We start from the raw sequence: 24,573 nt of genomic DNA, 5'->3' as shown, positions 1-24,573 counted from the left end.
GGACATGGGCTGCAGAGCCAGCTGGGTGGGTCCTCACAATGTCAGGATACTGAATTCCCAAAGAGGGCTGTGATGTTGAATATTGCCCCAGCCCACCTGCTCTGGCCCCCAGTTACCCATCCCCAAGGGTCTCGAGCACCTCCTGCCCTTGACCAGCTTCCCTCATGGCCCCCCACTAGCTGCCCCACGAGGTGAGAGCGCCTTGAGCGGGGTGGGGACTGACGTGTGCCTGAGACAGATGGCCTGGCCCCGCTGGTGCCGGCTTCTTTGCTGTCCTCCGCTGGGTCAAACACTGGGTCAAATACTGGGTTAACTGCAAGAGAGGGGACAGTTTTGTTCCCAGGCTCTCCTTGCCTAGGGCACTTCCAGGCTCCCCCTTATACTGGAAAGTCCTGACTCCTCACCTTCCACTGACCTGGCCCCTGCCCCTGAGCCAGGAGCCCTCACAGCATCTCCCCTTCTCAGCGAAAGTCCCCCTCCTCCGAGAGGCCTTTCGGACCACGAGCCCTGTGTCGGCGTCACTGTCTAAAATGACTTGTGGGTCCACTGCACTTCCTATGGGAACAGCAGCTTCCCAGGGGCAGACTTTGTTTTACACCTACAGTACCCCTAGTGCCTAGCACAACGTCTGTCAGGAGCACGGGCTGCTGTTCTGTAAATATCGGCTGCATCAATATTCATTGCACAGCCGCTGTGTGCCAGGCATGCTGTCTGCACAGGGTGACATGGGTCAGCACGCCCCGGTCCCCACCTGCCAGAACTGTAGCATCCGTACCTGTCAGCTCCCCCTGTGCCGCCCCCACTTATTTTCTAGACCATATATTATTTCTTTCAGCCCTGCAAACATGACTAATTCAGGGTCTGCAGATTCCCGCATGACGAAACGTAAAACACATCCCTCCTCGGTGCCCCAAAGACGGTCTCGGAGATGTCCCATCTCCGTGGCCTTTCTCTGTGTATTTTCATATTCCAGTGTCTTTATCTGGGCATTCTCCTTTCTTCCCTCTTTTTCTTTCTCCTCTTAGATCCTCTTTATCTCATCTGGTTGCAAAAACCCTGATAGTGATTGGGGAGCCCTGAGTTCCAGTCTCATTTCTGCACCCAGCTGGAAGTGTGGCCTTGAGCTGATCACTTCTCCTTTCTGGGCCTCGGTTTCTTCATTTGGAAACCTGATGAGTTCTAAGAGGCCATCAAAAGCTAACTTTTTATGAATATATGAGCTTTTATTCCTTACTAACTTCTCTCTCTCTTCCCTCTACCACTCAAAAAAAATCGGGTTCTAGAACTTTCTGGGCTCCTCTTCTGGCTTCTGACAGGCATGCCAATAGGTGGGGTGTGTACTCACTGTGTGCCTGCATCACTTCTGAGACGTTGAGCCCCTCACGCATCCTCATGACACACACACCGTAGTTGAAATCAAAAGCATCGCTGGGAGGAGAAGAGGTGGGGTCAGGTTCCTCTCGGTCCCAGCCCTCAGCCCGCAGCCCCCAGGAGACCAGAGGCCTAGAGTTGGCCTTGCCTTCCACCATGCCCCTCTTCTCCGGGCCTCGTCTCCCCCTCTCTGTGACCGGAGAGCCCCCCAGGACCCCTCTGACTCTATGGTCTGTGGCACTATGGATGCTGTGAACCCTGTACTCAGAGGGAAGCCAAGTCAGGCCAGCCTTTGAAGCAGGCTCTGTCCTCCTGATACATTTGGATAATCTGCATAACCCTGCCGACAGAGGTGGGCATGGGAATTGCTAGCCCCATCTTATAGATCCAAAACTTGAGTTTTGGGGAGTAACTTGCCCATGATTGCACGCTAAGGAAGTGGCCAGCTGGGTCTGGAGTCAAATGGCTGAGAAAGAACCCCGAGGGCAGGCACAGACACAGGAATGGCCTTGCTCAGGAAGGCAGCCAATAGCTTGTCTATGTGGAATGTCTAGAAGACTCCTACCCCGGAAGTGTATTTACTGCCCGGTTGACAGAGGGCCCCGGAGACCACCAGTAGGGCTTGATCTGATGAGCCAAGTATTGCCCCCGTGGGTTCTTTCAGTTACACATCTCTGGGACAGGGGCTTCTCAGGCCCCAGCATTTCGGGGTCTTGGAGCACCGAAGCTGGGGGGTGGAGTGCTGAACAGACATCCCACCACTTCCTGCTGTGACTGTGTCCGCGGTGGCTCGGGTGCACGGCTCAGAGTCAGGCAGCTGGTTCACAGCAGACCCGGAAGCAGGTCCCAGGTACCCAGCACTCAGCCTTTGTTCTGGAAATGCTACTACACACTGCCTTTCTGTGCCACATCAACACAGAAAAGCAACCCAGGCAGGCATTTGCTGGCCATTGAGCAGCAAGAGCTGAAGGAGAAAAGGTTTGGAGTTCACCCTGAAGTCCGCAGGGAGTCCCCACACGGTCGCCTCCCTGGAGGCCTTCTGTAGCCCACAGGCGAGCACAAGGTTTTCACCTAAAAACCCACATTTTCAACTTCTCTGAAAAACCAGAAGATCTGGGCAACACTGGGCCCAGGCCCACATTTCTGCCTGGGCACGGCTGGCTGCAGCCAAGTGACAGCTGCTCACTCCAGCTCGCTCCCCATCGTCCCACACCCGGCCGGTCCCCTTCTCTATGTTCCCTGCCTGCCCCTGCCCATCTTGGTGTCCGTGCCCCAGAGTGGCGAGCCCTCAGTGGGTCTGTTTCTTCCTGAGCTTTGAACCGCCTTCTTCTAACACCCACTGCTTCCCAAGGCCCAGGAAACTCCCAAGGTGCAAATCAAGAGACCCCAGGCCCTGCCTCCCTCGTGCCCTCACTCACTGCAGGATGCCAATGTAGTCCTCCACTGTGGCCGGGTGAGCCGACTGCCAGTTCTTCTTGAACCCAATCACCAGAATGTTGGGCTTCATTCTCCCGAGACCTGTGGCCTGCAAGGGGTAGGGGGTTGGGGTGAGGGACCAGGCCTCGTGCCCCACAGGGGCTCTGTGCTGTGACGAGGGTGGGGCTCTCTCAGCCCCCGCTGCCCTCTTTGCCAGGTGGCGAGGGCTCAGAAATCCCATCCTGCCAGTTCAGGGTCCTGCCTGTCTGGACACACCTGTGAGAAAGGTGACGTGACCACCAGAAGCTACGATCACCGCACCGTCCCCATTAGCTCTGGATTATTCCCATTCCTGCTTCTCCAGCAAATTATTCCTCGTCACAAGTGACTTAAATTTGGATGTCAAGCTTTAGAGTATCCCCAGGCCATCTCACCTGCCCATCTTTTGTATTTCTTTTTTCAGTGTTTAAAAATGTAAAAAAAAAAAAAAAAAAAATCCCCAAATGTGGGAAACTCGACTGCGTAATTTGTGGTAGTGGGGGACTGCGTTCACGCTGTCCCCTGTAAAATAAATAAATAAATAAATAAATAAATAAATAAATAAATAAATAAATAAATAAAATAAAAATTAAAATGTAAAAAAAACTTTTTGACGTAAAATTTACATAACACAAAATTAACCATTTTAAAGGGTATAGAATTCGGTGGAATTTAAGATATCCAGAATGTTGTGCAACCATCGCTGCTATCTATTCTCAAAATATTTTCATACCCCCCCCCCAAAAGACCCTGTATGTTCTTTTTTAAAAAATCGTGAGAAATATTTAGAATTATTAGAAAGGACTCCCAGTGTTGACTCAGAATTAACACCTATTATTTTATCCCATTTTACATATGAGACACCTGAGCAGTAAAATGAATGGCCTGGTGGAACATTCCGGAACTTGGTCTGAGCGGTGGCCTCATACCGCTGGGTGGTATCTGCTTACGTAAACATTCATCAGGCTATACACTTAATGCTTTTTCACTTTGCTGTCTGTAAATTATATCAGAAAAGAAAAACAAGGACGGCTCAAGCTCCCACCATCCCCACAGACTTCCAGGTCAGTTTCCCCTAGGCCCTGGGCACCCCGAGAAAGTGCCCCAAATTAGCATATCTGGAAAGGGGAGGAAGGTAGGAGACTCCTGTGGGAGTAGGAGCTTCAACTAGCCCCTTAGGACATCTTGCCTTCCGGGTTGTCCCACCAAAGCCACGGCACCTGCATGAGAATCTGTACACCGCTACGGAGGTCCTCGGCAATGACGTCTGAGTAGAAAGCCTTGATCTTCCTCTTGTTCAGCCACTTGGTGTGCCCATTGGCAATGAGCCGGAGCTCAGGCATCCTCTGTTTGCGGGGTCCCTGCAGGTGGGGGGAGCAGGTGACCTCAGGGGCTCCTTCCTTCACCCTCTGGCCTGAATGAGATTCAGCCCCTCTCCTCCCTGGAGGCTGCCCCATGGGCTCAGCCACACCCAGAGGTGCCCATTCTCCCATATGGAGTTAGGGGAGGGAAAGAAGAGAAGGGAAGGAGGGAGCAGGGTGGGGGAAGGAAAATGGAGGCAAGAGGTGAGAGGTAGGGCAGTGGGGAGAAGCTGGTGACTGGAACAGGGGAGGGGAGAGAACCAGGCCCACAGCAGGGTCCGGTAGGCTTTGCTTCTCCACAGCCCTTCCGTCCCCCACGGCCCCCGACGCTGCCTGCCACCCTTCCAAGTATGGACTTCATGCCCAGGGGCTCCTCCAAGGGTACGTGCCCACCCCACCCGCAGGGGCCACTCACAATGAGCACGTGGCCACAGACCATCAGGCTGAGGTTCCGGGTGAAGGTGCCCACAAAGTCAACCAGGGCCGGGCGGAAGTTGGGGGGCCCCGTGAGCACCAGGCACTGGGGGCTGAGGAGGGGAAGGGAAAAGGGCGTGAGCCATCTGGACAGAGCCCACAGGGGTCTGGGTGCAAAACGCAGGTGCCGGGAAGCGTAAAGACTGGGAGTGGGGAGGCATAGCATTTACAAGATCTCTGTGCCACCTGGGTGGGTGACTCGGCCTCTGGTCAAGGGCCGCTGCCACACTCAGCTGGAGCCAAAATTGGCCACTCCTCAGCCGAGTGACCGTAGGCCAGCTACGTAATTTCTCTGTGCCTCCGTGTTCTCATCAGTGACCGCGGTAATTTCATACACCCCAGAGGGCTGTGGTGAGACGGCGGATGGCACTTTGTGCAGCAATGCAACCTAAGTACTTAATGGCTGACTGTTAGCTATTAAGGTGTGGTGGGAAGGGGTCCAGGACACCCGAGTCTCCCTCTAAGGAGAGGTTCGTCATAGTCAGCCTGACGGACACCTGTGGCAGGGATGGCAACACCCGATCGCCCTTCTAGAGCCCTCTGCATTTCAAAGAGCAGATCCTGCTGTGGAAACTCAGGTACAGAGAGGTCACTAGACTTGCTTGGTCCCCACTGAGCCCTGTCAAGCTAGTCTCCTCCCCGCAGGGCGGTTCTCCTCCACCTCTGTTCCCTCTCTGAGCAAGGACCGCGCCCACCCTGGGTTTTCCCCGGGGCAGGGGCACGGGTCTTGGCCTGGAGCCTCCCAGAGCAGGGACATGGCTTTGCTCACCGGTAGTTCTTGATGTGATCCTCCACCTTGTTGAGGCCCACCGAGTAGCTCAGGGCCAAGTTGTAGGAGCCGGCCTGAACCGAGGAGCCCCAGTTCACCTCTGAGCAGGAGGGGTGAGCACAAGATTAGAAATCCCCGGGAGAAGCCAGACGTGCCAAGGGAGGGGACGTTGACCTTCTTTAGGAATCGAGCACCACGGGAGCTGGGCTGGCTGGTGGGTGGACAGCCTACAGATCTCTTCCTGATGTTTGCACACGTCATACGGCTACATATTTAAAAGTTATACTTCATAGGATCAAACTCTATAAAATATTCTCCTCCCTTGACAAGCAGACAACGACCTGGAAAACCAGGTTCAAATTTAGAATTCCAGGCCTTCCCGGATTGCTGCGTCCTGTCCCCAGACCACTGTCACCCCTGGATCCGCACTTGTGCGTATGTGGGCACCACGCTGTGTCCACCTGCCCTGCGGTCAGCCAGCCCCTGGCCACCCGCAGGCCCGGGTGTGCACACCAGCAGGCCGGCCTTTTCAAGAGGATGGACCTGGGCAGGCAATTCCTGGGTCCTGGGTGCCGGCGGGGGTGGTCCGGACCCAGAGATGTGGGTTCTGAGCAGACACATTTCCCGTAGGCTTCTCACCCCACTGGGAGGGACGAGGCTGGAGGGTCAGAGCAGGGCCCTTGAGAGCACAGAGCCTGACACAGGCCCTCCAGCCGGGCCGAAGGGCACGATGGCGTGCTTGGCACCCTCAGGGGGAGAAGGGGCCCCTGGGCCCCTGGGCAGCCTGAGACCGCACACCTGGCTTCTTGTAGATCACGTAGAGCAGGAGGAAGAGAACAACGCCGATGGCGATGAGGGCTGCCCACCAGGTGAGAAGGAACATGATGACCACAGAGATGACCGCCCCGAACAGCGCCGTCCACTTGCTGTAGTATCGGAACGAGGGTCTCCACCCTGGGCAGGGGACACAGGTCAGGTCACACTCGAGCCTCCTCCTGGGCCGGTGCTGCTGGGGCAGGGCCTGGGTGGCAACACCAGCAGAGCCCAGAGCCGGGATCCCGGGCTGTGCCCACCACCCGGGTCTCCTGGGGCTGGGCCTGGAGGCTCCGGGGAGGACCGCCCGCCCGCTTTGGCTGGCACTTGGCCACTCCAAGGAGGAGGCATCCAGCTCTGGCCAAATACAGCCACGCGTCAGCAACAGCACCAGGTCCCGTGTCTCCCAGGGAGCCCAGGGGGTGAGAGCACGAGGAAGGATGTGGTTCTGCGGGGCTCCATGCCACCGGGCCGTGCCCGGCCCACCACTACTGACAGCTGCCCCACGGCACGACTGTGGGGCACCACAGCCCCCAGTCTAAGGCAAAGGTGGCCTGACAACCAGCCCACTGGGGATTCGGGGCCTAATAACAATAAGAAAAAGGTTTTCTCGAGACTCTTTACTGCCATGTGCTAGAAGTTTTTCAGGACAAACATAGAAATCGATGATGCAAACAGGCGGCACCCCAAGAGCTGTGGAGTAAACGACCTACAGCAACCCTCTCTGTGACTTTGGGCCATTCTCTTCCTTTTCTGGGGAATCAGGTCCTGACTCCTGTAAAACTGGTGCAGGAAGGCACTAGAAAAATCTCTGCACCCTGGAAACAGTGTATGAATCCACATATAGGGGACACTGTCCGTGCTTGAGAAAGGACAGCTACTATGATGATGATTTCAATGGTTCCTTGAATTGGTTTTGATTTGGGAGGTGACTCTGGTCTGCCCACCTGCGTCACGCCTTCCGCTCCCCCACCCATGCCCCCACCCCAGGTGCTTCCTCCCACAGAAGGGTGGAGGGGGCTGCTTACCGGGCGAGTTGGTGATGGAGGCGTGGAAACAGCTGAAGTTGATGAGGGCGTAGGAGCACAGGAAGAAGTTGGAGATGATGGGGGCAATGGTGTTGAGCTCAGCTTCAAGGACCCGAGGGGAGAGAGGACAGTCTGTTGGGCAACCAGCCAGGGAGCCACCTGGCACCCTCCCTCGCAGTTGGGGGATTCCAGACAGGCCACAGAGGCTGAGTCTCGGCCTTCTCATCTGTGAGATGGGTCCATCGTGTTGTGACACTCAAGGGGCCGATGTTTTGTTAACTGTAAAATGCCAGCTCTTAAGAGGATGCAGAGCAGTGGGAGAGGCTACGGGATCACAAGGACAGTGGCTGTCACACTTTTTTTTGTAACACAAATTATAGTAGGAAATATACTTTACAGCGTGACCGAAGACACGGGACATATACCATCTTTTATCTGAAACCCTGAGACCACAAGACACACACAGTTCCGCCCGCGGTAGAAACCCACTCAAGAACAACTTCCTTCCCTTCCCTGCCTCACTCCACTGCCACTGCCCCGAGAAACCCCAGACAAACTTGTGTATGTGTATCCTTGTCTCAGGGCCTGCTTCTGGGGGATCCCAAAACAAGACAAGCACCTCTTATGCATCAGGGCCTCTGTGCACGATTCCACTGAATCCGCCACAAGAGCCCTGCCCCAGAGCATCTGAAATGATGGTTCTCAGTCTGAAGTGTAGTCAGAACCGCCCAGATAAAAGGACATCAAATCTGAGTCGGCCCGCGGGGGGGGGGGGGGGGGGGGGGGGGTGGACTGCACGGTGAGCAGGAAGCAGAGGTGTGTCTGGGGAAGCCCAGGCCTGACTAGTCATTTCCATCCCCCGGGGGCGGCCCTGCTGCCTCCTCATCTGGTTCAGGATCCAGAGCAGCCAGTGTCTGGAAAGGTTCCCTTGAGTGGATGTGAGTAGATTGGTAGGGATCGCTGATGCCAGCGTGAGTAGCAGGACCACGGGACCACCAGCCGAACCCCCACCCTGCTCCTGCATAGAGAGCAGGGGCCGGAGGGTCAGCGTGCCGTAGCGTGGCCACCGCCCTTGCTTGGTGCGGCCACCTATTTTCTAGCAAGTTCTGCCTTGTTGGTTAAGGAGACCAGGAAGCACTGGGGAGTGTGTGCGTATATGAATGCATGCGTGTGCATGTGTGTGTGTATATGTGTGCACACCGGTCTCTTCCTGCCCATCTATGACACACCTTTTCTGCACTATCTCTCCCATTCTGCAAATGAGACCAAGGCTCAGGAAGGTAAAAATGATGTGTCCAAAGCAATACAGCTGGCTTATGGCAAAGCCAGGATAGAGAGACAATCTGGGACGCCTGATGGCTCCGTCGGTTAAGCGTCCAACTTCAGCTCAGGTCATGATCTCACACTTCGTGAGCTCGAGCCCCACCTTGGGCTCTGTTGTCGGCCCTGAGCCCACTTCCGATCCTCTGTCTCCCCCTCTCTCTGCCCCTCTCCAATTGTTCTCTCTCTCTCTCTCAAAAACGAATATAAATTTTTTTAAAAATCTAAAAAAAAAACGAGAGAGAGAAAAGAAAGTCCATCTAACTAACTGATTAACTGGGATCTGTCTCCTCGGGCATCTTCTATCTTGAAGTCCAAGGGAGCTGGCAGCTCAAGGGTGGAGAAATGAGTTTAGACACCTACAGAGATACTGACTGAGCTGTTTGTATCAGCTCCCACGAGCTGTCCTGTGCTCCAAAGTTGTCCCGGGGGCTAATTCAGACCTGGTGTCTGGGGGGTGCGGGCAACTTGCCAGGACACGGGAATACAGAAGCAGGAAAAGAAGGTAGGGTCCCTTCTAACAAAATAGAATGGTCCACCTGCCTGGTGTGGTGTGGGAGCCACCCTGTCTGGAGGCGGGGGAGGGGCGGGCACCGAATGACCCTCCTGAGTGTTCTCCCAGAGAGGGCCTCGCTCAAGAGTTATTCCACAAGTGCCCACTCCCTGCCAGGCCTGGCTGGGTGCTGGGTGCCAAGGTGAGCGGCACAGAGAGGAGCCCTGCCGGCCCTCACAAGCCTCTGCGCCCTGGCAGCCTCTCACCGATGATGATGAAGGCCACGGCGATGGCGTAGGCCAGCAGGTAGCCACGCACGGGCTCCTTGTTCTTGCCGTAGCCCTTGCCGAAGAAGCCGATCAGTGGGTACAGCTGGTCCTCGCACAGGCACTGTGGGCACAGGAAGACGTGCTCACCCCAGGCTGGGCGCCCCCCCTCCCCTCCCTTGCAGCCCCAGCTGGCCCTGCTTCCTCCCTCCACCTCAGCAGACTACTTGCCCCAGTCTGGGTCCTGTCTTCTCTCTCTCTGTCTCTTTTTTAAACGTTTATTTTTGAGAGAGCATGAGTGGGGGAAGGACCAAGAGAGAAGGAGACACAGAATCTGAAGCAGGCTCCAGGCTCTGAGCTGTCAGCACAGAGCCGGACATGGGGCTTGAACTCGCACGCCAACCCACCAACCGTGAGATCGTGACCTGAGCCGAAGTCAGACGCTCACCTGACTGAACCACCCAGGTGCCCCTTGGCTTCTGTCTCTTAAAAGGGAGTCATCTCCCTGCCCACCCCCACATCACCAGGGAGATAGCAAGGGGGCAAAGAGAGGGGGTGGCCCGCGTGGGGGTGAGACCGGGTCAGAGAAATTGCAGGCAGGGTGCCAGGCTGCACAAGGGAGACTCTGGGAGGGAAATGCGGGTGCCCTTTGCAGCACACCATGGGACGGGGGCCACTTCCTGCGGGTTTGCTCGCTAGCCCCCTTTCCCCTTCAGTCTAGACGTCCCCGTCCCATGATACCTCCAGGCCTCTGTAGGGGTCACCTGGGGACCCTTCCACCGGGCCTTCCGACACTCGCGGCCCCGTTCCGCGGCCTCACCTGGAAGACCTTGGCGGCAGAGACGAGGCAGGCCAGGGCGGAGGAGAGCGTGGCCCCAAAGACGCCGGCTGTGATCAGGGGCGCGAAGCCGGACACCATGCTCATGGTCTGCAAGGACATGGGGTTCGGGCCCCTCACGGTGGGGCCCCTCACGCCCAGAGTCCTCGCCTCAGGCAGGGGCTAGGTCCTGAGGCCCCCGAGTCCACACTCCCCGCCCGGAGATCCCAGCGCCCACCGAGTCAGGGACTGGGCCCAGGGGCCCCCCACCTGAGCCTGAACCTCTTTCCCCCCGCGCCCGGGACCCAGCCCCCCAAACCATGTGTGTCCCCGCCTGTTCCAGCCTCTGTCTGGTCCTTCCCCGCGTCTGCTGGGCCAGACTCCCTGGCAGAGGCCGCGCGTACCTGGTAGTAGTTGATGAGGCCATAGCGGCAGCTGTGCTGGTGGGCACACTCGGTGAAGTTCCAGCCGTAGCCACAGGCCAGCCCCTCGCAGGCGCCCGAGCCGGGGGTCACCGTGGCATTCAGGACCCCGGAGGCATCGCGAACCACGCAGGAGCCTGAAGGGGCAGTAGGGCTTGGGGAGGCCTCCCTCCTGCCCTTCCCTCCTTCCTCCTCTCCTCCCACCCCAGACACTGGCCGCTTCTGCACAGGGCGAGAGGCTGCTTGAGGGGCCAGCTCTCCCTTTAGCGTGTGCTACTACTAATGGACGATGACGACGATGACGGCAATGAAATTTGCTAACGTGCAGAGGCACTCACGACGTGCCACGCGCTCCGCTAAGCGCTTGAAACAACCCTGGGAAGCAAGTACGACCATTGCTTTCGCTGTCGGTGCCATTCTACAGCGGCGCGGTGACCTACAGTGACCCGTGAAGATCACCATGTCCTTAAGGCAGAGACCTGGCTGGCTGTGACCGGGGCCGTGTCCCTCGGCCATCCGTGAGCGGCTCACCTCACAAGGGGGTGGCGGGCAGCCAGAGCGCCTTGTGAGGATCTCAGTGCGAGGCAAGTGTCAACAGCCCAGGCCTGGGTTCAAACCTGGCTCCACCACTCAGTGGCTGTGTGACCCTGGGCAGGTCACTTAACCTCTCTGAGCCCTGCTTTTCTCCTCTGTAAAATGGCGGGTTGGCAGTGCCTGGATTGAATGTGGTGAGGCATGTCAAGGGCCGGGCATGTGGTTGAGTCAGCGGTTAGTGTCGTCTTCACCACCACCACCATCACCATTATTGTCATTATTACCCGTCCTTGGGTCAGAGTATTGTTTGTCCTCTAGGAATTTCCCACTCTTGAATCTGTAACCTCAGGTTTAAAGGGACCAGAGGAGCCTGGTCTGACCGTCCCCATCCCCACCACAAACGACCATCCCCCCCCCCCCCCCCCGAAGATGTTCTGGTCACCGCCGGTTGTCCCCAAAAAGAAGGTTTGAGGGTCCACTTCTTGCGGTCACCATGCTCTCCCTGTTAGAGAGCTGAGCCCCCTGCCCCGTGTGACCCTTCCGGCGGTCTGGGCTGGCTACTCACCGATGGTGGCCGAGATGGCCAGGTAGGAGACAGTGGTCCAGAAAATGGCCATGAGTGTTCCCTTGGGAATGGCTACAGCAGGGTCCTGGGGGAGGGGGAGGAAGAGAGAGAAGGCATCAGGCAGCCTCTGGGCCTCCGTCAGGCCCTTCTCTTGTCTGAGGCCCAGATGGGCCAGCAACTGCTGGCTGTGTGTGCATCACCGTCAGGTACCCATTGATTTGTGTGGTTCCACAGCAGTTAACATACAGACAAGCCCCAAACTCTCCTCTGAGGAGAACCTCTCTGCTGGCATTTTCCTAGCAGAAATAACAAATCTTCACATGCACACATCGTATATTCTACTCTTCCAGACACTTCCTCAAACATAACTTCCTGGGCAGTGGCCAGGGTGTCCCTACCCTGCTGGTGGGGAAACTGAGGCCAGGAAGCGGAGCGGAGGCCCCAGCCGGCTGAGCCAGGGGCGGCTCTGTCCTGACCACACCAAGTCCGCAGCCTCAGGCCTCGGGGGGCTGGTGCTGGGTGGTGCAACATAGGTAGGGACCCTTACAGCAGGGTCCCCCCGTCAGGTGTAGACCCCGGCCCCAGGGGCAGGCCACGCGGGCACTGGGAAGGACATCCGCGCACCTCCCCAGCTTTTCCACAGCTGGCAGGTAGAACCACAAATTACAGAGCCTGGAGGGACCACGAGACCGTTCAGCGTCACAGGCAGGTCCAGACAAAGCTGGCAACAACCAGTTCCCTGCCTCAGACACTCAGGAGCCTGAGTTGGAATCGATGGTCACTCAGTGATGAACGAGCCCCGGACCCCGCCCTTAAGGACCCTGTGCCCCAGGGAAGGAGGTCCCGCCAACACAGGGTGGCACCTGTCACGGGACAGCCTGAAGTGTGCTGGAGAACAAGGGGAAGGAGGGAGAGCAACACGGTGCAGCGACCACGGAGGGCCTCACGGCAGAGGGGACGGCTGAGGTGGCTCTGAAGGCCCTGGGGTGGGAGGAAAGGTGAGGCAGGCCAGAGCCAAGCGGAAGCAGAGATGCGTTGCTGGAGCGAGGCTGGGGGACCTGGAGCTTCCAGATCTGCTGCAGTGTCTGCTTTGGGGGGCCCGGCAGCTCTTCCTTGGGTACCAGGATGGCCTGACTAGGTCAACACACGGAGTCCCCCTGGTCCCAAGGCCAACGGACCGCCTCCACTTCCCCTCCCACCTACAGTGGGTTGAACAGTATCTCCAAAAATTCGTGTTTGCTCAGAACCTCAGATTATGACCGTATTTGGAAATAAGGTCTTTGCAAATGTCGTTAGTTAAGATGAGGTCATACCCAGTTGGGTGGGCCTTAAATCCAATGACTAGTGTTCCTGTGAGAAGAGGCAGGGACACACAGAGGGAAGAAGGCTGGGTGAAGACAGTCACAGAGACTGGAGAGAGGCAGCTCCATGCCAAGGAATGTCAGAGCCACCAGAAGCTGGGAGAAGAAAGGAAGGATTCTCCCCTACGGCCCTTAACACCTTTGTTTTGAACTTTTGGCTTCCAGACTGTGCAAGAATAAACGTCTGGGATTTTTTGTTTGTTTGCTTGTTTTTGGTTTCTGTTTGTTTGTTTCTGAGAGACAGAGCATGAGCAGGGGAGGGGCAGAGAGAGGGGGAGACACAGAATCCGAAGCAGGCTCCGGGCTCTGAGCTCTCAGCACAGAGCCCGACGCGGGGCCGGAACCCATGAACTGTGAGATCATGACCCGAGCCGGTGTCAGAAGCTTAACCGACTGAGCCAGCCAGGCGCCCCAGTGTCTGTTTTAAGCCCCTGTGTTTGTGGTAGTTTGTCACAGCAGCCGTGGGAGGTGGGCACACCCGGCCTCCATCCTACCCCTACATCTTGGCCTGAAATCTCTGAGCCCAGCTCACAAGTCAGGCACATCTGAGCCCACATCCCAGCCCGTCTCTTCTCAGGGGTATGTGCGCTGGGACAAGCCCCTTCACCTCTCTGAGCCTAGGGATGCCCCGAACCCCGATCTGTGAGATGATAACCCAACGTGGCACGCAGCCAGCACCCACAAATGTGAGCAGTTAGGAGAGGGGACTGTGTCGTGCTCGGGGACACGTGCTGGGACCACAGATGCAGCACAGACCCCACAGCTGTCACCTGGAAGTCCCTTGTCTCTCAGCCTCAGCCTCCCCATCAGAAAATTAAGCTAGTAAAGCTTTCCTCGGCCATAGCACAGGCTGATTGTGAAGAGACGTTGGTCACGAGATTGCTCTGTCAGTGCTAAAGGGTCGGGGCGGTGTGAGGGATTAATATGATGGTAACTCTGATGTCACCCTTTAAAAAAATTTTTTTTTTAATGTTTATTTTTGAGAGAGAGAGAGAGAGACAGAGCACAAGCAGGGGAGGGGCAGAGAGAGAGACACACACACACAGAATCCGGAGCAGGCTCCAGGCTCAGATCTGTCAGCACAGAGCCCGACGCGGGGCTCGAACACACGGACCGCGAGATCATGACCTGAGCTGAAGTCGGACTGAGCCACCCAGGCACCCTTGACGTCACCCCTTTAAATGTCACGTTCTCTGAGGTCTCCGGCCACCTTGTGCGAATTTGTACCAGCTCCTCCACCCCCGCCCCCAGGGATTCCCTACCCTCCCTCTGCTTCGTTTCTCTCCCCAGCACCACCCACAAGCCACTCTCACTCCACGTCCTCCTTATGTTTCGGTGCCTTGTCTCTCTCACGAGAATGTCAGCTCCATGAGGACAGGAACTTGTGCCTGTTTTCTTCCCCGCTGTGTCCACAAGATGCAGGCACAAAGCAGGTGCTCAAAACATATCCACTGAATGATAAACTTAGGATGACGCTGAAGCCTCTTTGTTCTAGAAACTGGCATTCCAGCTCCTCTGCCACCTGTGTGTGTGTGGCCCTGGGCCACCCCAGCCCTCTCCGCGCTTGGTTTGCTCCTCTGTAACATGGGGGTGATGAGGGCATGAGCCCCCTGAGTATAACGTACCCGGCGGCCACATAGTAAAAATTACCACAACCTTGACTACTAGCCATTAGTACTGTCTCCGTGCTGGGCACTGTTCCAAGCACATCACATAAATTAGCACATGGAATCCTTATTCCCTGCTCTGCGAAGGGGAGGGGGCGGTGGGCTGTTAGTCCCATTTGACAGTTGGCAAAGCTAAAGCCCAGGGAAGTTTTAAGGGACTTGCATAAAGTCTCCATGAATGGAAGCTTCTCTCCCGTTGAGGACATACTGTCTCACAAAATGGGCAGAGGGCTGGATGCAGGAGGGAAGGGCCGCTTGGGGGCTTGAGGGCATTTAGGACAGAGTAGAGGTGCACCCCCCTTCCCCCCCCCCCCCCACTACTGGGTCCGGGACAGCTGCCTGCCACCCGAGAAGCTGGACGAGGTGTCTGGATAAATCGCTAGGCTGCGATGATCTGTAACGGGGCTGGCAGGGGAACCAGGCTGTCTGAGCACAAGACTGGCACTGCAGGGACCTCAGGGCGGACAGGCAGACCAGGCCTCTCCTGGTCGCTCCCCAGAAAAGGAAGAGGAACCAGACAAACACAGCCACTCCGGGATTCCCAGGCCACGCTGGGTACTGCCCAGGCATACCCAGTTAGAGCCAGGCTGGGTGGAGACTGTCCCCAAGGCACAATTCCTAACTCATTTAAGAAAACGCATCAAGGAGGGGCGCTTTGGTGGCTCAGTCCGACTCTTGGTTCTGGCTCAGGTCATGATGTCACAGTTTGTGGGTTCGAGCCGTGTGTTGGGCTCTGTGCAGACAGTGTGGAGCCCGTTTGGGATTCTCTCTCTCCCTCTCTCTCTCTCTCTCTCTCTCTCTTTCTCTCTCTCAAAAATAAATAAATAAACCTTAAAAAACTGCTTCAAGGAGCACCTTTCAAGTGGGACTGGAGCCTGGGGGAAAGGGCTCCAAGCACAGAGCCAGGCTCTCACCGATCACCCCACATGCACACCATCTGTCTCCTTGATCCTGCCCTGGCGAAGACACCACAGCTTTCAAAGCCCAGCCTCAGCCCTACCTCCACCCAGGAGTTTGGCCGGAGCCCCTGCCAACATCCGCCTGCCCTTCTCTCCCACCTTGTACCAGTTTAAGCCTCCCTTCCGGCACGTTTCACCCTCTATCCGCTCAATAAGCATGTTGTCCGACTCTTAGCTGGGAATCGGGACATAGAGGCAGGCCCCAGTTGTCCAGCCCAAGAGAACGGGACGGGCGAAGAGACACGTAAATGGCCCGATGTCTTTACGCTCAAGAGCCACGAAGGGCCGGGGGAGATTTAAGGATGGAAGCGTTATTTGAAAGAGAAACAGAACTTCTCAAGGTTAAAAAAACAAGCGTAGGGCATCCCAGGAAGAGAGCACAGCAGAGGCAAAGACGTGGAGGAGGGACAGACAGCAGCAGGTCCTCGGGACTGGGGCAGGGGTCACAGCAATGGCACTGGCAGGTTGGAACCTTGAGCTCTGAGCCTAGGAAACTGCCCACATCAGGAGGGTGGAGGGCCCTGGGAAGATGTCAGCCCAGCCAAGATGTGCACGAACCAGCTGTAACTTTGGAAGGTCAAGCTGGCTCCGTCTTCCCCTCAGGCTGACTCCCGGGAACCAGGGAGGAGACTGGCCCGCTTTAGTCATTAGTCCTCCAGGCCTAGAGCATAGCTGGTGCCAATCAACAAACCTCAGAACTGAGTAGAATGAACGGACCTGGTTTGGACTGACTGGGGTTGAGTTGGGTTGGACTGGACTGGATTTTAGAAGCTCTGACTCCATGGTGTCGGTGCCAAGCTCAGTGCCCAGTGGGAGATCCCAGCGGGACACAGCCAGGAAGCCGGGGGTGTGGGGGGTGGGCGTCTGGCTCACCTTGAGGTCCCCAGAGATGTTGGCCCCTGCCAGGATGCCCGTAGCCGAGGGAAAGAAGATGGAGAACATCCCGAAGAAGCTGCCTTCTGCACCCCGCCAGTCGGGTACCAAGTTCTGGACAAAAATGTCCGCTGGAAGACCGAAGCCTGAATCAGGGATGCCTGGAAGGCTGGGCCCAGCCAGCCAGGCAGGAGGCTCCTCTCTGGCAGCTCCTGGCCCTGGGAGTTGGGGGGTGGGTCTCATCTTCCTCATGCTCACAGAATGGGCCCAACCGGTGGGCAGACTGCACCCGTCCCCAGAGCCATGGGCAGGGGCCCCAACTTGCACGTACCCCGGTAGCTGAAGAAGCCTTTGGAGGCCTTGTCCTCAGATGGGGGGATCAGCGTCCCCACTAAGTAGTTGGCAAAGGAGATCATGATGACGAGGAAGAAAAGCACCTGGGCCTGGGGGGTGGGTAAAGGACCCTAGAGGTCAGATGGCCTGGCCCTTCCTGCTCAGGGAGCCCCAGCAGGTCAGAACCTGTCCAGGATCCCGTCCTCATTCATTCATTCATTCATTCATTCATTCATCACCCATTATGCTGCACGTCCCGTGCTGGGAGTCGGCCACATAGCAAAGCTCTTGGCTTGTCTTGCTGGTGAATAAGGAACACGACTCCGGGGAAAGAACGAGGGTGTGATGGGGACTGTGGGTGGGGCTATGGAGCAGAGTGGCCTACAAAGGTATCTTCAAGGGTCCTCAAGGAGGGGATGAGTGACAGCAGAATGATCGGGGGCACAAGCCTGGGACACTCAAAGAACGGTGAGGAGGCCGCAGAGCCGGAAGCCGGAGGGAGGGGGAGAGAGGGCAGGCGGCGGCAGATCTGGCCAGTCCGCTGACGCCCGAGATTTCTGCTGCCCTCGCCCCAAGGTGCCAAGCCTCTGAATTTTGGCTGGATACAGGTTCACGTGAGGACCATGTCTCCCTGCCCTGCTTGCAGCTTAGGTGTGGCCGAGAGATCAAGTTCTAGTTGATGGAATGCAAGCAGAGGTTTATGAGGAACTTCCAGGCGGTGCCAGAAAAGGAAAAGGAAGGGGAATTCGCTCCTTTTCACCCTCTCCCCTTCCTGCTGAGCGGACTGTAGACGTGGTGGCGGTGGCCGCCGTGGAGCAGGTGCACGGAGGCCACACCCAGGGATGGAGTGGCCACAGGACAGAAACAGTCTGGGCACCTGAGCCTCCGGGAGCCACACACACACACACACACACACACACACGCACACGCACACGGACTTTTACAGGTGAGAGAAACACACTGGTCCTGGTCCAGGCCCCGCCCTCAGGGTCTCTGTCACAACAGCAGAGCCGAAAGCCCAGCTAATACAGCGAGAAGAGGCAGGGCCGGGCCCAGGACCGGGGCCTCACGACTCACGTTCTTCACCTGACCACTCCCAACATCCCCTCCTCACCTTGGACTCCCACTCCATGCCAGCCAGGGAGATGGCCAGCAGCACGGTGACGGTGACCACGCCAATGATGCGGATGTCATTGATGGGGTCCACGATGGGCGTGCCGTACTCCTAGGGCGGGGCACAGGCCGGGCTGCACACCCCACCCCTCCATCACAGGTGCCCTCTCAGCAAAGCACAAACACAACCACCTCGCCCACCCACAGAACATCCAGAGTCGTGCTGTATCGGCCTGGACAGTTTGGCCCTAAAGGAAACACATACCCCTGAAGGGGACTTCTGGGAATGGTCTTTATGTGATGAGATCACCCAGTCACCCACAGCGAGCAGACAGCGGCCTGGCAGGCAAAGTGGGGCAGAGGGGCAGGAAGGCCTGGCCTAGGTGGGGGGAGGGGAGAGCGAGGTAGGCTTCCCCGGGCTCCCTCTGCCTGGGGTCCAGCCCCCAGCCTTACCTGGAGCAGGTCCCGCACGGTCTCTGCAAAGCCCACGGTGTGCATGGCCACGCCCACAGCATTGGCAAAAGCGAAAATGAGGCCGATGGAGCCCCCGAGCTCTGGGCCGAGACTCCGGGAGATGAGGAAGTAGGTGCCACCTATTAAGGACAGAGCCAGAATCCATGAAACCAAAGGATCAGCTGGCTGGGGTGGGCTTGGGGCAGGCAGAAGCCGAGGCTGGGAAAGGGTAACCATGGGACCCACGGGGCCCATAGCACAGGAGATAACCGAGGCCATCTGTGGGTGCCCAAAGCCTTCACCTGGAACCAGAGGGAGCAGCCTGGGGAGTCCCCGTTTTGGTGGGGGTGGGGTGGGTGGGAATGGCTTGGAGACCCATTCCCGGGGAGGCCCCCCGGGGGAGCGACAAGAAAGAGGAGGGCCTTTGGGGTGGGGTGGGACCTACCTGACTTGACCTTGCCGTTGGTAGAGATGGCCGAGATGGAGAGGCCCGTGATGGAGGTCACCGTGACCGAGAGCAAGATGATGATCCAGGTCAGGACTGCGGGGGGGGGGGGGGGGGGGGGGGATGGGGGGGGGATGTGATTACCAGAAAACTCAGCTGGGGCATTTCCCAGGTGGGGAGCCATGTGAGGAACCTGTTAGCCAGCTGGCTTGCCATGCCACCTAAGTCACCGAGCCTTGGTTTTCTCTGAGCCTTGGTTTTCTCATCTGAAAAATGGGTCTCTGTCTACCTCCTGGTATATTCTGAACAGCCAGTATATAAAGGATCATTAGGTATGGAAGGGAAGGTACCCTCTTTTAGTAATAAAAAGTAATGTAGGGACACCTGGGTGGCTCAGTCGGTTGGGTGTCCGACTCTGGCTCAGGTCATGATCTCATGGTTCACGAGTTTGAGCCCCATATGGGGCTCTGGGCTGACAGCTCAGAGACTGGAGCCTGTTTCAGATTCTGTGTCTCCCTCTCTCTCTCTGCCCCTTTCTCTCTCTCTCTCTCTCTCAAAAATAAATAAAACATTAAAAAATTTTTAAAAAAAGTAATAGTTACCACTTGATGAACACCTTTGGGTACCAAATCCTATGGTGTTTTACATGCATCATAGAAACCCTATTATAGGTCTGTGGGTAGGGACAGTTATCACTCCCAGTTTACTGATGAGGAAACCAAGGCTCAGGGAGGTTAAGAAACTTGTCCAAGGTCACACAGCATCAGAGCTAGCATCTGAACCTTGGTGTCTGTCCAGAGCAGAAGTTCCTAACCTGGATGCTATGCAGGAGAGATTGGCTCTGAGAGGTTCAGGGACCTACTGAGGGCAAACAGGGCCAGGGAGAGTCCTCGGGTCTGTTGACTCCACTGCAGACTCCCCTGCCACACCTCCCTGTCCTCTGTCACTGCAGGAGCCTGCGGGCTCTGCAGCCCAAATTCAGGATTGTGGCCTGGAAAGGATAAGGTCTCAGACACACTCTTCCCCTTCCCCCAGGAGGTGACACTCACCGATGCCCGCCTGGGCTGTAATCCAGGGGAGCCGTAGGTAGAGGATCACGCCCCAGATATTGAGCATGCAACGGATCTGGGAAGAGAGAGGGGTCGGAGGTCACCTGGGTGAGCCGGATACCCCAAAGCCAAACATACAAGTCCCTGTCCCCAGTCATGGCATGGCACGGCCTAGGGGACACGTGGGTCCTTTCTTGGCTCTACTCACTGCAATGGGTTCCTACTTCAATGCCCCTCTAACTCACCGGGGCACCCAGGGAGGGTGGGGTACCCAGAGACTCACTTTTCTGCCCTCCCATTGAGGTCTGAGGATGGGCTGCAAGCATAATCACCCCTCACCTGGCTCCCAGCCTGGGATCCTGTGTCCGGCAGCCCCAGCCGGGGCCCCAGTGGCCAGCTGCTGGCCCAGGGCCTGGCATCCAGGGGCAGCTCAGCAAATGCCAGCTGAGCCAATGCCCCACATACAAGCAGAAACAGCACTCAGGTCGCTGTGACTTCAGCTTCCAAATTTAAAGCAAAGCCAGAGGCCACAGCTGAGACTGAAATTCCATGGAGGTGGGGGTGCTGATATGGTCTTGGGCCCCAGCCACGTCTTGGGGAGGGGCAGGAACATGTGGCATTTACAAGGCAGGGAGACCTCTAAGACCCTCTATACGCTCCGAGATACTGAACGGGGCCATGCCAGGCTCTGGCTGCCACAGCTCAGGAGGAAGATCCAGACGCCATATACGAGCTGCTGGGGTAGAGGGGAGCTCACAGTTCGAATGGAGAAACGGAGGCACAGCCAGTAGGCAGCTGGTCAGAGTGAGGTCAGAACCCAGGCCTCCCACCTTTCAGAGCAGGACCAAAGCCTTCTTCTAAATCTCATGCGATCCCCTCTGTAAGGTCCCATAATGCCTTGCAAAGCCAAGTTCATTTGATTCTTTGCTGTTTGAGGACTTACTGGTGCTCTAGGCCACAGGAAACCTTCCCCTGCCCATCACTGAGAACGAGAAAAACATGCGTGCACACTGTGTGTTTCGTGCTGCCCCCTGGTGGCTGTGGGGGAAAACAATGTCTTCTAATAATACCAGGGGAAGCATTGATCCAAGCAATTCCCGTCTATTAACTCATTTAATGCACATCATTTACAGATGAAGAAACTGAGGCACAGACAGGTTAAATAACTTGTCCAAGGCCATAGAACAAGTGAATATACACAGATCTTTCCTAGGGCAAGCTATCAGTCTGGGGGCTGAGAAGCACAAAACCAGGGAAAATCTCTGAGGCCCAGGCTGGAACTTGGGTCTACCCCGGCCACTGACATCTGAGAGTCAGAGCTGAGCCTGGATGGAACTCTGTCTCCCACTCCCATTCCTGGGCATCCCACCCACACCCTACTCACCATCACCCCCTTGACCCAGCCAAAGCGCACGGGCTCCCCAGGGTTCTTCTCACTGTTGGTGCCTGTCTCGTCCTCCACCAGCCCGTCAGTCATCTCATGGCCGGGCCGGCTGTCGAAGGCCAAGGCGTGCAGATGGCCGCCTTCCTGCTGGAAGCCCAGAGGCCACAGGTCAGGCAGGCGGGGCTCATGACACTCCAGCCCCCCATCTCGCCTCCTCCACAGTCCAGCCCCGCAGGCAGCAAACCCAGCAAGCCTCCTCTCCGCCGCAGACCTTCCTCATTCCCACCTCCCTACCTCTTTCAGGTGTGCAGCCTCTGTTCACGCACCTCCACTGGCCGTGGCTCATTACCTCTCTAGGAGGCTACGATTGCTTGATTGGGTCATCGGTGCCCGAACAATAAACATTACAACATGTGCCCCGAGCTCTATAGCTTCCATGCTCACATTTCACTGAGGCCTCTTGACCCATGAAGAAGACACTTGTTTGTCCCCGTGGCACAAGAGCCAAGGCTCAGAGAAGTTAAACACCCGTGTCAGGGTCACACAGCAGGACCGTGGCCAGTCTTTGAGACGGTGCTTACCTTGAGGAAGGAGTGCAGATGGGCCAGCGTGGGCCGGACCTTTCGGGGCTCTCCAGGCAGGGCGCTGTTGGCATAGTGCTCGTAGGCGGGCACCACATCGATAGTGTTGTAGCCGAAGGTGCGCATGTAGAAGGTGCTGCCGTGGGTCAGGTGGCTGGGGTGGCTGCTGTCATAGGCAGCCGGCGGTGGGGGCTCATCGCCCCCCAGCAGCGTGCTGATGCTGAAGCGCCCGCTGCACAGCGTGGGGTCCCCTGGCATCTCTGACCCCGGCAGCTCTGCCATGGTGGCTCTGGGTGTCCGGGGAGGGGGCCAGGGTCGGCGGGGATGTGCTGGGTGGCTTTATAGGCTGGCCCACAGCGGGGAGGAGGCAGGGAGTTTGGCCCAAACCGCCCATGGCTGGCGAGCAGGGTCCCTGGACGGGGTGGGAGGTGGAGCACGTGCCCACTGCTGTCCTGCCCGCCACCTGATCGCGGAGATAGCAGCCCGGCCTGGGACCGGAAGGGCTGGGCTGGACCACAGCCAGACGCAGAGCCGGAAAGGGGCAAACACGTCCAGCCCCTGGGTCCCCGAGAGGCTCTTCTGAGTCTGAGAGCTGAGGACGTCTGCAGGACCCTAGGAAGCAGTACTCACCAGAGGGGACTCTTAGGGACCCTATGAGGGACCCTAGGGACAGCCTGATGACCTGTGGCCCCACCCTATGCAGGTTCAAAAACCTCTCATTTTACCTAGTATTTAGTTTTAGTTTTTATCTACCTAGTATCTGTGAATAGATGAATGGTATAATGTTTTAAAAGATGCACACGTGTATATAAAAGGTTAGTCTCTCTCTCTCTTGGACCTCTGACTCCTAGTTGTGCCTGTCCTTCCAAAGACATCTCAGAGTGTAAAAGCCATTACGTGCAAGCACCCCCAGACCAGAATTCAGCATGCGATAGGTGTGATCTGTAGCCACCTGGGGCCTGAAGGGCCCCTGGGGCTGACTTGTGGCTGGCAGGGGCCTGCGGGGCGACTGGGTACCCAGCCTGCACATGCACCGCAGAGCCTGAGTTATAGAGCTCAAGGGGGCAGCGCCTCCTCTGGCCCAGCCCAGACAAAGAGCCCCCCATTCCCAAGGCGGACAGCAGCGAGCAGAAGCCCCATTTCATCGCTGGCCCAGGTCAGCTGCCCTGAGGCCATGCCTTGATTGCATGGGGGTGGGGTGGGGCGGGCTGCCCTCCAGTCACCAGAGGCACCTGAGCCATTGCAGGGGTGGGTGCTGAAATCAGAAGAGGGTTAGGAGAGATGAGTTAGTGTGGTGGGCGCCCAGATGTGCCACCAGAGGGAAGGGGTGCCTGCGCTCAAGGTGCTGTTAAGTTAGTGGGGAAAAGGGACATGGAAACGGACTGGCCTGGCTGTGTAGTGAGGGTAGCAGTGGGAGAGATTCCCCCGCAGGAGGGTCAGGGTGGGGACAGCAGGGACTCAACAGACCCCTGACCAGAGCATTGGAGGACGAGTTGTTTCTCTGGAGGCAGGGGATGGACAGAGACCCCGAGGCCACCACCAGCTCCAGGCTTCTGAGCTGGGCTTCTGCTCAGGGGCCAGCCATCCTTGGGAGGGACAAAGAGGGACACATTTCTCTCCCTCCCTCCCAGAAGGGGGCAGGTAGAAATGCTTAGACTGTGTTAGATAGTAAACTGGGTTAAGGAGTCACCCTCCAAGATAAGGGTACTTGGACTGGGGTCCGGGAGCCCCACAAAGTTGTGGACAAGTTTTCATACCTAAGTGCATTATTCTGGGAAGGGGGACATACCTTTTGCTGCTAGAAGCTAAGCCCACGGGGGCAGGGATCTGGGCCTATGTCGTTCACAGATAATCCCAAGCAGCTAGAAGAGCTGTAAATACTCCATAAATGCTTGCTGGACTGGTAATGAAGGGGGAGCCAGAAGTCAAGAGGGCAAAGAGCGGCTGCCATAGAAACCCCCGGCTGGCACTCTTAGCCTGAGTCAGGGGTGTAAGGGGAAGCTCCTGGCACTCTCCCAGCCGAGCCAGACATGGGGGTGAGCCGAGGATGACAGGCCCCCGATGACAAACCCGAAAGGTTATGATCACAGTGTATCTGTTTGCAAAGTTTATATATTCATCATATGTGTTCATTTTTTTAAAGAGACTCACCTCGGGGCTCCTCTTAACGAGCCCCCGGCTTGCCTACCCCCTTCCCAGGATTTCTAGCTGCCCCTCAGAGAGGCTTCTGGAGAAGTGTGTCCCCAGCCTCCACCCAGTGGGGCCGAAAGCTAGGAGGTGAGGTCTCCAGGTCAGTTTTCCACCTTCCCTGCAGGTCTGGGCAGGGAGAGGCCGGCAGGTTACTCATTCCGTCCCATGGGGCCTTGGGGGCAGATCTTATCACCCTCTCACTTTTAAACTGAAAGTCACAGCTGCCTAACACCCCCTTCCACCCATCCAACACACTCCACCCTGGAGCAGCTGTGGAAATTTCCTGATTCCCATCTCAGGAGGGGAAGAGGCCAGGAGGGGCCAGGACTGGTTTCCAGCAGCAGAGGGGCCACAGGCAGAGAGAGGGGCCACAGAATTGCTGGGTGATCTTGGGCAAGTCACTTCTTCATCCCTCCATGACACCTAGGCCTAGGGGAGCCCCAAGGTCCCTTCTAGCCCCGCAGCTGCTTCAAGAAG

General features: G+C 57.1%; 1 protein-coding gene across 7 annotated transcripts in view; it reads right to left on the bottom strand.

Annotated features, from left to right (window-relative positions):
* The window catches only part of SLC12A3 (solute carrier family 12 member 3), a 37,996-nt gene extending 15,764 nt beyond the window's left edge, over window positions 1–22,232 (bottom strand). Inside the window, exons 1-20 of one of the 7 annotated variants that reach the window (XM_058707105.1) lie at window positions 21,907–22,232; window positions 21,326–21,472; window positions 19,942–20,017; window positions 18,893–18,988; window positions 18,448–18,587; window positions 17,996–18,106; window positions 16,880–16,991; window positions 16,549–16,679; window positions 11,689–11,773; window positions 10,572–10,726; window positions 10,171–10,278; window positions 9,351–9,474; window positions 7,272–7,373; window positions 6,229–6,384; window positions 5,431–5,530; window positions 4,603–4,714; window positions 4,047–4,187; window positions 2,790–2,896; window positions 1,346–1,428; window positions 140–313 (exon numbers count right to left, since the gene is read on the bottom strand). In XM_058707105.1, coding sequence (XP_058563088.1) covers window positions 140–313; window positions 1,346–1,428; window positions 2,790–2,896; window positions 4,047–4,187; window positions 4,603–4,714; window positions 5,431–5,530; window positions 6,229–6,384; window positions 7,272–7,373; window positions 9,351–9,474; window positions 10,171–10,278; window positions 10,572–10,726; window positions 11,689–11,773; window positions 16,549–16,679; window positions 16,880–16,991; window positions 17,996–18,106; window positions 18,448–18,587; window positions 18,893–18,988; window positions 19,942–20,017; window positions 21,326–21,472; window positions 21,907–22,188 — 2,542 coding nt within the window. In that variant the 5' untranslated portion in view covers window positions 22,189–22,232. The remainder of the gene's footprint in view (window positions 1–139; window positions 314–1,345; window positions 1,429–2,789; window positions 2,897–4,046; window positions 4,188–4,602; window positions 4,715–5,430; window positions 5,531–6,228; window positions 6,385–7,271; window positions 7,374–9,350; window positions 9,475–10,170; window positions 10,279–10,571; window positions 10,727–11,688; window positions 11,774–16,548; window positions 16,680–16,879; window positions 16,992–17,995; window positions 18,107–18,447; window positions 18,588–18,892; window positions 18,989–19,941; window positions 20,018–21,325; window positions 21,473–21,906) is intronic. The other 6 variants (XM_058707107.1, XM_058707106.1, XM_058707108.1 and 3 more) reach the window with 6 other exon arrangements.
* Window positions 22,233–24,573: the final 2,341 nt, after the last annotated feature.

Source organism: Neofelis nebulosa, chromosome 17 (genome assembly GCF_028018385.1).
Source record: "Neofelis nebulosa isolate mNeoNeb1 chromosome 17, mNeoNeb1.pri, whole genome shotgun sequence".
Classification (NCBI taxonomy): Eukaryota; Metazoa; Chordata; class Mammalia; order Carnivora; family Felidae; genus Neofelis; species Neofelis nebulosa.
This window is presented reverse-complemented; position numbering and strand designations above follow the sequence as displayed.